Source organism: Mytilus trossulus, chromosome 2 (assembly GCF_036588685.1).
Source record: "Mytilus trossulus isolate FHL-02 chromosome 2, PNRI_Mtr1.1.1.hap1, whole genome shotgun sequence".
NCBI classification, from domain to species: Eukaryota; Metazoa; Mollusca; class Bivalvia; order Mytilida; family Mytilidae; genus Mytilus; species Mytilus trossulus.
The window spans coordinates 44,862,531-44,874,633 of record NC_086374.1 but is presented as its reverse complement, the minus strand read 5'-3'; the positions used below and the strand labels follow the sequence as shown (position 1 = coordinate 44,874,633).

The following is a 12,103-nucleotide window of genomic DNA, read 5'->3' as shown; positions in this document are numbered from 1 at the left end:
TGGGCAATTCCAATTGTTGAAATTCGTACGTTGGCCTACTTCACGGGTGTCATTCGGTTTATCGAGAGAAATGGGCGTGAAAGAATATCCAACGGCGGTCAAGTATTAAGAGACGATCGTGAAAGTTCTGGTAACGGATCGTGAAAGGCATTTAATGTACATTCTAGTTCAGTATCTTTGAAAAAATCGCTTAATTTTCAAAACGCGGAACAAATCCGAACAAAAAAATATGTCTGTCAAAATAGTTTAACTTCCTCCACATAACTGTGAAAGAAGATAAAGAAAATATGAAGTACTTTTTGAAAAAACACAAAAGGCGCAATACGTGTCTATGAAATTAATTAAAAATAACACGCTTTGTGTACCTATAATGGTCATATTTCAGAATATCATGATATATTTGAAATTTAATCTTTGGTGTATCTGATAGTACAGTAAAATCAAAGTATGTTCTTCCATTAAAAGCGTGAATTTGTTTATGAAAACCTTGAATTTGTTGAATTTCCATCAAACTTAATCGTGAAAGATCAGGCAACGTATTTTTTCGATCGTGAAAAGAAAGTGCTTGACCAGACTTAATACTAGTAATCAGAAATCAGTTTTTCTATTACCATTTGATAAATCTGCAAGTGGTTGAAGCCTGTAACTATTTTGATAAGGATGAACATTAAAGCTATAATCTTTTTTTTCTATTCAACACTTTACCTCAAAAGTTAAAAAAAAAACAACTAATAATGTGTCTACATAAGTGTGAAAGATTCAGCTCTGTGAATCAGTCTAGTGCACTTCAGGCACACCAACACTAGTTAGCCAATAATATGGATAGTATGCAACGTTTAAACCAAAATTTTATCCATCAAACAAAAAATCATTGCAAAAAACAGCACATTTCATGTGTAGTTTTGGATTGAACGATAACCAACATTGTGTGCAACATAACTTTTTAAGTTCTATATAAAAAACGCAGATAAGGATTGATTTAACTATATAATTACATATTATAGAATACCAAAGCGCAAATGCTACATAATGTCTTGTTTGCTTTACTTATGATAGTATATGTGTTGAACGTCTATAATATCAAGGGTTTTACTAGAAGTGTCAAATGCGCTTAAGATTATCAATGTTTCATAAAAGAAAGGCCATGGTCAGATGAACCATGCCATACAGATCTCTACAAATATCCCGTACACCAAATAAATGTGTTCCGATCCTTACAGTGCCTTAGAAACTGACAAATGTAAAATTTATGCTTGGCCAATTAAATCGAAACATATGGTCAAAAGTATATGAACCCTGACCGACAGTCAGACATAGACATCTTTCTATCATTTAGTCATTTAGTCATCATGGTCATATAAGAAACATGCAGACAGACATGTACACCATACACGAAACACCTTGTCGCTATTGCATACATGTATATATTCAAAAGGCCAAACAACATAAAACAAACATTGCCGAATGATGCATGATAATGAGTTCAATGTTAGTTGAAACCTTGCACAAGTCGAAAATATACACCTTACAATTATAACAACAGACAGTTATCCTAAAGCTTAACGAATCCTCGATACGCACTTGACCACTAAAATGAATCTTCATCCATGAAATGAGGCAAATTCAGAGTCAGGTGAATCCTGTTTGACGGACATTTAGTTTATAGGATCCAATATACAAAATATGGGTATCCTATAACTCATGATAAGCGAGTACTTCACATGACGATAAAAATCTTCATCCTACAATCATCCAACTATTTTACAAACAACATGTTCACGAATGTCCAAATAATAATTTTAATGTATTTGCGCGTCTTGCGTACTAAATTATAATTCTAGTACCTGTAATAACTATTTACGCCACTGGGTCGATGCCATTGCTGGTGGACGTTTCGTCCCCGAGGGTATCACCAGCCCCGTATTCAACACTTCGGTGATGACATGAATATCAATAATGTGGTCATTTGATACAAATTTCTTGATAACAAAACTTAGAATTTTTCGAAAAACTAAGGATAGCCATAGTCGTATTTGGTACAACTTTTAGGAATTTTGAATCCTCCATGCTCTTCAACTTTTTACTTGTTTGTCTTAATAAATATTTTGATATGAGCGTCACTGATGAGTCTTGTGTAGATGAAACGTACGTCTGTCTGGCGTACTGAGTTATAATCCTGGTACCTTTGATAACTATTTGTACTTGTACAAATAAAAATTTCCTGTTACCCCGCTTATATCCCTAGAAAGCGATGATATGGATTGTTTTTATGCGCAGCAGTTCAATTTAGCTCCTATTTGAGATCTTAAAAAAAGTTTCAAGTGCCGGGTGTAACAACTTGCAGTATACACTAACATACATTGGTGGATAATATCAAATTTCCTTTTTTGGCGACTGCACTACGTCCTACAGTGACATTGGAAGTTGCGTGGCACCAAATCAACATTACAGGTAAAATTTATTTTGATAACTATATCATTTCAAAATATAAAATTGAGCCAATTCTGATGGTCTTTAGATAAGAAAATAAACTATTGTATGGAATAATGCTAGCCATAAAAAAATATTAAACGTTTTATTTATATTTCGCGCTTCATTCTGAAACACGCACTGTCAGCAACAAGAACTTCTTCGTAGCATCAGATCTTTTACGATCCTTTTCACGATCTTCAAAAATGCGGTACATGATCTTTCACGATCCAAAAAATCAATTTTGTGTGAATAGTTCTTTATTTACCAAGTTTCATGTTATATTTATACAAAATAACTATGAGAACCGTTTAATTAATTCAAATACAATGTCCTTATTTTGATAAACGTATTTTATTTAGTCGAAGTTGTGAAAAAATCGTGTTTGTTTACATTTTTTATGTCATTGAAATGTCGAGAAGCGATCTGCCTTTTGTCGTTTTGTAATAACTGTGTACTTTTGAAACTGGATATTCTGATATACTGATCATAATGTTGAACCATTTTGACAGACAGGTTTATTTTGTCGTAAATATGCCTGTGTAATTAATTAAATTAGAATATTTACTGATCTTTCATATGTCTTCTCGATTAAATGTCTTTCACGATCCGTTACCAGAACTTTCACGATCGTCTCTCAATACTTGACCGCCGTTCGATATTCTTTCACGCCCATTTCTCTCGATAAACCGAATGACACCCGTGTACTTACATCATTTGAACACTTGGGTCCTTTTATATCTTAAATTGTGGTGGGAGTTTTGGTCATTGTAAAAGACCATACGGAGATATATCATAACATAGTTGTACGCTACTACTTTAGCTGGTCTCTGGTTGAGAGTGAACTCATCGACAAACAGTTAGCACATTGTAAAATAATGCAAACGAGAAAAATAACGAAGTGAAACTTTTAATGAAAAACTAATATGATATACAGCCTTAACCGACAACTAATGAATTGCAGGCTCCCGACTTGGTACAAGACACACACAGAATAACAGTTGAAAAGCGCTTAAATCGTCAGATCCATACAAAAAAACAACAAACTCAGATCTGAGAGTTCTCACAGTTAGAGAGAGGTAATTTTAAGCCAATAACTATAAATTAAAACGGTCACAAGACCATGTGCAATGCCAAGGCCTTTCAGTATTTTGACAGATTATTTAGTCGTGAATGTACCTTTGTGTATACCAATAATATTTAGTTGGATTGAATTGCATTGATAGCAAAATCAATATGTTTACCGACAAAAAAAAACAAGATTTAAAGATATAATTTCAGTATTGAATTGATAATATTTTAGAATAGTTTGATTTAAAGGATCAAAAAGTTAACACGGATCACAACTAAATGTACGGGCTCAGTAAACCACATCACCGTACAAATTATGATGTGTTGTCCCGTTTGTATTAACTACATTCTAACTTCTAAACCAAATCTTAATTTAGTAATTTATTTCAGTAATTTGTAATAACGAAGTCCTCAACTTGTAAACATTGATAACGTTCACAAAAATCAGGATCCTCACTACTAACACGGGCAAAGCTCAAGAGTTTGGAATTTCAAGAAAGGATAAACAACAGGGAACGAAAAAACGTTCCTTTGGTTTTGAATATTTGTATAGAGTTTCCCGTGTAAAACTTAAATATCTTAAGCTCTATAGGCACTTTACATGTACCTTTTTTAGTCATTTATTATTTGGGGAAAACAACTTCACTTAAGGAATGACTGTAATATTTTTTCTGTCTATTCGAAATAGCATAAAAAATTTGGTGCACACTGAATAACGCCCCAGTCCCACTAGGCCACGATCGCACTACGATCTGTGAAAAAAAAATGCAAATTTTGATGATCGTAGTACGATCGTGTAGATCGCAGTAAGGTCGTATCACGGTCGTAGTGAGGTCTTTAAGATCGTGACGAGCGTGGCCAACTTTGAACATGTTCAAAACAATCGTGGTGCGGTCGTGGCGAAATGAAGTCGTACATGTAGTAGAAGCGTAGTGAGAGCGCACTAAGATCGTAGTAAGATCGCAAAGGTCGCTGTACCATCGTAGCGAGAGCGTGAATCTATTCGGAGAGCCTGCGCTACGATCTCACAACCACGTTATTACGACCTCACTACGACCATCACGTTCTCACCGCGACACAACTACGTTTCCACTACGACTTTACCACGCTGTTCACGACCATAGTACGATTCTAGCACGCCCTTGCCGTCCTAATCACGCTCTTCTTACGACCTGACTACGTTCGTGCTACGACCATCATTCTCATTGTCATTTTCACATAAAATATATTGAATCTCTCCAGGTTTTGTTTGTCTGTATGTAATTAGGACTTCTTGTCCATCCATTTTCTCTAAAGGCTCAACCATGCTTCTCGTTTTTATATAGATTAGACCGTTGGTTTTCCCGTTTCAATGGTTTTACACTAGTAATTTTGGGGGCCTGTTGAATAATCTAAGTAAATCATGCGTTGTGTTTTCTATACGTTTAATCGTTGTGATAGCTAATGCATATAATATAACGTCACACAGTATAGCGTTATGGTAACAACGTTACCATAACGTAATGTTAGTACTTCGCGTATTTTCCGACATTCTGGGGGCCGACAAAAGTGAAAATTTTATATGAAAATATTAAAAAATGTAAATTCACAATATAGATAAATAAATATTTAAAATTAATGTCCATCTCAAATAAAATAATTTACTTCCTTAACCTTAACTGAACACAATTACAGTTTATCTTTTAGTCCATTCATGGATGTTCCTTCTAGCACACACGGTAATTTCAGGCTCAGCTGTAAATTTCTTTCATTATAAGTTTCTGTCCTGTATCTATGTGGCTTCTTGACTCCACCAGTTGAGGGTGTGTTCGTTCGGGCGGTCTTGGTAGATAGTCACTTCCTTGGGTGTTTTCCTCAAAGGCTCTTCTTTTGGTAACGATCATACCTGAAGGTACATCATCTTGATGGTTATGTTTCTGAGACAACCCTTCTTTGGAATTGCCTTTCTCGTTATCAATAGTCGTGTTCTTGTGTGCGATGACGTTTACAAGAACTGTAGATCTTGAATGCTGGCTGATATTTCCAATAGTTGGTCCTGATAACAGATATCCTATCTTTGACTGTACAGCGGTGGGTCCTTTTCCTCTTATGATTTTGTCCTCAATAATTTCCCAGTAATAATCCGCGCCTATTAGTAGGTCGATCTCAAAACGCTCTCCACTGTGTACAGAATTTGCAAGTTTAAGTCCTCTCAAATGTGGCAAGCTCTTTGTAGTATGTGAAATACTGTTATGAATCGGGACGGCAATTTCCGGCACAATGAGTGTGTTTATACGCACATTTTCTCCCGTGTCGATCTGTAATTGTATTGTTGCAGTTTCCAAGTTACGAACTTTCTGAGATAAATCTCCGAACGCAGACAGTTGAATGCTGACTTTCCCCGTTGTTTTAATTTCAAGTTTATCGGCTAATTTCTGAGTGATAAAGGAACGTAGCGCTCCTTCGTCAAATAAGATGTTACATTCTGTTTTTACGTCGTTATATATAACTGGTGCAGTTGCTGTTTTTAGGAGAATGTCGGGACTTACTTGTGATGCATGCAATACACTAGTTGTGTCTGATGTTTCAACCACGTTGATAGCTGTCTGCTGTATTTTCGGCTCCTGCTTCGTATCTGTAATGACCTCTTTCCCTTTACATATGCTTGTATGATGCATTCCATTACAATTTTTACACCGTTTTGTAGACTTACATGCGGCCACCCGGTGTGACCCTAAACAGTTAAAACATAGTTGTTTCTGTTTTACTATTTGATTTCTAGCGTTTGCGTCTGTTACTTCAGAGCACTCCGTTGGATAGTGCTGACCTGAACAAAAAATACATGTATGCGTATTTACCTTCTTCCGTGTGTCAGTTAATTTACCTTTATTGTGTGATCTTGGTTTTGTACCTGTGAAAAATGCTGTGGTGTGCAATCTGTCCGGTTCCATGACTCCCTGTCCTGCCTCAAGTATTTCAATCTCTTTAGTTATTGATTTTCGTAGATTTTGCAACATCAAATTATCTCTCCCGTGTTCTCTTGCAATAGATTTTCTTACGTCAATCGGTAACTTGTCCAAAACTACAGGTACCAAAAGCGAACCATACATCTCTGATGTTTGACCAAGTGACTCTAATCCTCGTACGTATGATTCTAATCTGTCTCCGTAAGACCTTAAACTAAAAGCATCATTTGTCGGTGCGGGTAAATTCATGAGTGCTTTCATGTAAGCATGTATCAGTTTGCTAGGTTGTCCGAACCGATCTCTGAGAAGGTTGACTGCGGTTTCGTAGTTACCATTTGTCAAAGCGAATCCCTCTACTGTTTGCGCGGCGCTTCCCTCTAGCTGGGCTTTCAGATAATTAAACTTTTGGATTGAAGTTAATGTGTCGTTGAAGTGTATGGATGACTCGAAACAATCCCAAAATGTCTGCCACTTGAGAATATCTCCATTAAAATAGGGTAAGTCTAACTTTGGAAGCCTATGGTAATTAGATTTTGAAGATCTCGGTTCTGACGGGACTTGAAACATGACATTCTCTGACGGACGGGTATGAACTGCAGGGGCGTGCATTGAATACTGTTGGTTGATAGAATCTATTGCACATGTGTTCATATCAACTCTAGCTTCGGGTGTGAAATTATATGCGTCTGGGTTAAGTCTGCTCGTTGAAGGACCAACAATATCATGCGAAATTATAGTACTTGTTTCAAAGGACTTAATAAATTTCCGAATTTGTCTAATTTTACAATCAAGTTCGTACATATACTCATCTGAGTCGGTGATTTCCTGCTCCAGATTTTCCTCCGATGTCTGTTCCAAAAGTCTGTTATTCAGGTCAATTAATGTTTTCTGTTTCTGCGTGACGGCATCATCAAGGGCTTTCACTTCGTCAACTTCTGTGTCTGTTTTTGACTTTAACTCGTCGAATTTCACCAGTAGCTTCGTGACGGCTCCTTTGTGTCCAGCACGAACTGACTTCAGCTTTGAATCCATATATATCCAAAGGTTACGGCACCATTAAATGTTGAATAATCTAAGTAAATCATGCGTTGTGTTTTCTATACGTTTAATCGTTGTGATAGCTAATGCATATAATATAACGTCACACAGTATAGCGTTATGGTAACAACGTTACCATAACGTAATGTTAGTACTTCGCGTATTTTCCGACAGGGCCCTTTATAGCATGCAGTTCGGTGTGAGCAAAGGCTCCGTGTTGAAGGTCGTACCTTGGTCTATAATTGTTTATTTTTATAAATTGTAACTTGGATGGAGACTTGTCTCATCAGCACTCATACCACATCTTCCTATATCTATGACACATCTTCTATGGTACACTAAAAAATGTCATTTGAGCTTTATGGACCAGCAATAGGTTGTAATTAACGTTTGATTGGTTGGTCCGACATCTGCCTCTACATCAACTTCTACCACCACGCCCAGTGTTCTAGCAGATATATATGTCATGACTGCTGTATTGTTTCCGAGAAATATAAGTATTAATCAGAAGTATAAGGAATGGAACTATATTGATATCGAACACGATGTTGACGTTATTGCTGAGAAAGTAGTAAGATCGCGGTATAATCGCAGTAGAAGCGCGGTAAGATCGTGTTGCAATCGAATAACTCGTGTTATGGTCGTAGTGAGAACGTGATGAGCGTATAAGGATCTTGATAAGCGTAGTGAGGTCGTAGAAGAAGCGCGGTTAGAACGTGGTATAATCGTAGCGGGATCGTTGTAGAAGCGTAATGAGGACGTAGTAGCATCGTGAAAGTAACGATAATTTACATTTTCATGCCGCGCATACCGCGACCTCACCACGATCTGAATTTATTTTAGATCGCGGTGAGCGTGGTGCGATCGTGGTCTAGTGGGACTGGGGCTTAATACCCCAGTCCCACTAGGCCACGATCGCACTTCGATCTGTGAAAAAACAGCAAATGTGGATGATCGCAGTAAGGTCGTATCACGGTCGTGGTGAGGTCTTCAAGATCGTGATGAGCGTGGCAAACTTTGAACATGTTCAAAACAATCGTGGTGCGGTCGTGGCGAAATCAGGTCGTAGTAGAAGCGTAGTGAGAGCGAACTAAGATCGTAGTAAGATCGCAAAGGTCGCTGTACCATCGTAGTGAGAGCGTAGGAAAAGCGTGATTCTATTCGGAGAAACTGCGCTACGATCTCATTGCGACGTTATTACGACCTCACTACGATCATCACGTTCTCACCGCGACCAAACTACGCGTCCACTACGACTATACCACGCTGTTCACGACCATAGTACGATTCTAGCACGCCCTTGCCGTCCCCATCACGCTCTTCTTACGACCTGACTACGTTCATACTACGACCATTATTCTCATTGTCATTTTCCCATAAAATATATTAATTCTCCCCAGGTTTTGTTTATCTGTATGTAATTGGGACTTCTTGTCCATTTTCTCTAACGGCTCAACAATCCTTCTTGTTTTCATATAGATTAGACCGTTGGTTTTCCCGTTTGAATGGTTTTATACTAGTAGTTTTTGGGGCCTTTTATATCTTGCTGTTCGGCGTAAGCCAAGGCTCCGTGTTGAAGGCCGTATCTTGGCCTATAGTTGTTACTTTTAAAAATTGTTACTTGGATTGAGAGTTGTCTCATTGGCACTCATACCACATCTTCCTATACCTATTGACGCATCTGTTTCATATCTGATATCGTTCAATAAACTATCGTCATTTCAGCTTTATGGACCAGCAATAGGTTGTAATTTAGGTCGGATTGGTCGGCCCGACATCTTTACTTGATCAAGATTCGTTTCTATCAGAGCTCCATCTGTCTCTTCATCAACCCTAACACTACGCCCACGTGTTCTAGTATATTTTGGTGGCATGACTGTATTTTTTCCGAGAAATCGACGTATAAATCAGAAATAGAACTGAAGGAATGATACTGTATTGATATAGAACACGATGTAGACGTTATTGGTGAGGAGAGCGTAGTAAGATCGTGGATTGAACGTAGTGTAGTCGTGGTAAGAACGTGCTATAATCGCAGTAGAAGCGTGGTAAGATCGTGTTGCAATCGGATACCTCGTGGTATGGTCGTAGTGAGAACGTGATGAGCGTAGAAAGATCTTGATAAGCGTAGTAAGGTCGCAGAATAAGCGCGGTGAGAACGTGTTATAATCGTAGCGGGATCGTTGTAGGAGCGTATTGAGGACGAAGCAGCATCGTGAAATTAACAAAAATTTACATTTTCATGCCGCTCATACCGCGACCTCACCACGATCTGAATTTAATTAAGATCGCGGTGAGCGTGGTGCGATCGTGGTCTAGTGGGACTGGGGCTTAAGATAGTGTTGTTGAATTTAAGAATAAAACGGATTTTTATGCGCTTTTATGAGATTGGCTATAAACTGTGATTCACAACAGTACAGGAAAAACTATGTCAGCTATTAATTGGGTGCAATTGGTGCCCATATGAATAACTTCAACCTCAGTGTCAATTTGTTTATCATAAATGATAATTGTAAGCAGGACAATTTAAATGACATAATTACGGTGGCAGAATGGGAACGAGGGAACGACATATCATCTTGAGGGAACAACATAACATCTTGAGGGAACGATACAGTATCTTGAGGGAACAACGTAATATCTTGAGGGAACGACATGATATCTTGAGGGAACGAGATAACTATCTTTCGGGAACCACATATTATCTTGAGGGAACGAGATAACTATCTTGTGGGAACGAGATAACTATCTTGTGGGGACGACATAGTATCTTGAGGGGACGACATATCATCTTGAGGGAACGAGATAACTATCTTGTTGGAACGAGATAACTATCTTGTGGGAACGACATAATATCTTGAGGGGATGACATATCATCTTGAGGGAACGAGATAACTATCTTGCGGGAACGAGAAACTCTCTTGTGGGAACGATATAGTATCTTGAGGGGACGACATATCATCTTGAGGGAACGAGATAACTATCTTGTGGAAACGACATAGCATGAGGTAACAACAATTTTTTTTTCTTTCATGGCCGCATTCTGCCACTGTTAGTATAAAAAACAATTTAAACAAAATATCTCTTTCCAAATTCCAATTTCCAAACCGTCCAGTTTCCAGCCTTAAAGGAGCCACCCCATATCTAAGGTATGCTTTCGTTCACTAAAAGACATAATTGAAGGCCGTACAGTGACCTATAGCTGTTAATGTTCGTGTCATTTTGGTCTTTTGTTGATAGTTGTCTCATTGGCAATCATACCACATATTCTTTTTTTATATATCAACAGCTTGCAGTAGTTTTCAACAACATAATCCTGCTTTAAAAAAGTAAACGTTCTCAACTTGTACGCCCAGTAAATACATTAATAATCAATTTTTCATTTTGTTATGTTGTGTCACATGCTATAAATATGTTGTTTTATAGCAAAACATTTAAAGATTTGAATAAATTGAATTGAATAAAAAAAGAGAAATCAGAACACTTTTTTAATCCCTTAACAAAAACAGTAAACAATTGATGTAGATATATTTTGACTATGTAGGTAAAACTAGCTGATTGTTTTAGGACTTTTGCACCACAGTTATTACGTTTGTGCTTGCACGTAACATGATGATTCTCACCTTGAAAATGAACTTTGATCAATATGTTATACATTGCAAATAATGATGATAAACTCACATACTTAAACTGAGACCGATTACCACCTCTTCGTTACATCAATGAAATTTTTCTATGAAACCGATCCTTATACATTTATCACCAGAACATTTCCGCATTATCTAGTGAAAATGACATATCATTGTCTCTTTAACACATTCGTCTTTTCCATTCTAAATTTTATCATTTTAACGCAATTAAGGTCAAATAAGCATTTCATGTTAATTACACAATTACCTGCTTTTCCATAACATCAACTCTAATAAAAAGCTGCGTCATGAGAGCATGATACGCCCGTCACTTTTTCAATGAAGTTCAATTACTTCTCAAGGTTATATAAAACAAATCACAAAAAACTTAAGGAAGGTTATCTTAATAGAAATAAACTAGTCACCAAAGTTCCATGATTACTGCAATCACCTCTTTTTTAATGAATAAAACCCCATAACTCGGAATTGTAAAATCTAAAATTTACAAAAATATCGTATGTCAAATACATGATCACTAACAAACCTAACAACATGAATAAGACTATTCTGCAATTTTTTGGTCTTGAATTAAGTACACTTCGACTCTTTACGGTAAACTTGGACTCTTCAGTTCGATACGCGATGTAAACTTTGGTATTTTAACTGCAGTATATTGCCTTAATAATAGTATCTTAATACACCTATAGCTTTTGAAATCTTTAACACCATAATTTGATACCGACCATTCACGTGTTTTGTCTTATAAAAATCAGAAGATGTGACATTAATTGCCAATGAATCAACTCTGCATCATTCTTGTCTTTATCTATAAACTAGACTACTCTCACCATGACTCTTGTTTTTATCTATAAACTAGACAACTCTGCATGATTCTTGTCTTTATCTATAAACTAGACAACTCTCATCATGACTCCTGTCTTTATCTATAAA

The 12,103-nt window shown here is 37.0% G+C and overlaps 1 protein-coding gene across 1 annotated transcript; it reads right to left on the bottom strand.

Moving 5' to 3' along the window:
• Nucleotides 1-5,270: 5,270 nt before the first annotated feature.
• On the bottom strand, nt 5,271-7,517 carry LOC134705796 (uncharacterized). The gene has a single exon (XM_063564513.1). The coding sequence runs from the start codon at nt 7,515-7,517 to the stop codon at nt 5,271-5,273; it is 2,247 nt and encodes a 748-aa protein (XP_063420583.1).
• Between the last annotated feature and the right edge of the window lie 4,586 nt (nt 7,518-12,103).

What these genes read in the sequence shown, in the direction of transcription:
- LOC134705796 (XM_063564513.1), bottom strand. Translation starts at nt 7,517, where the DNA reads ATGGATTCAAAGCTGAAGTCAGTTCGTGCTGGACACAAAGGAGCCGTC.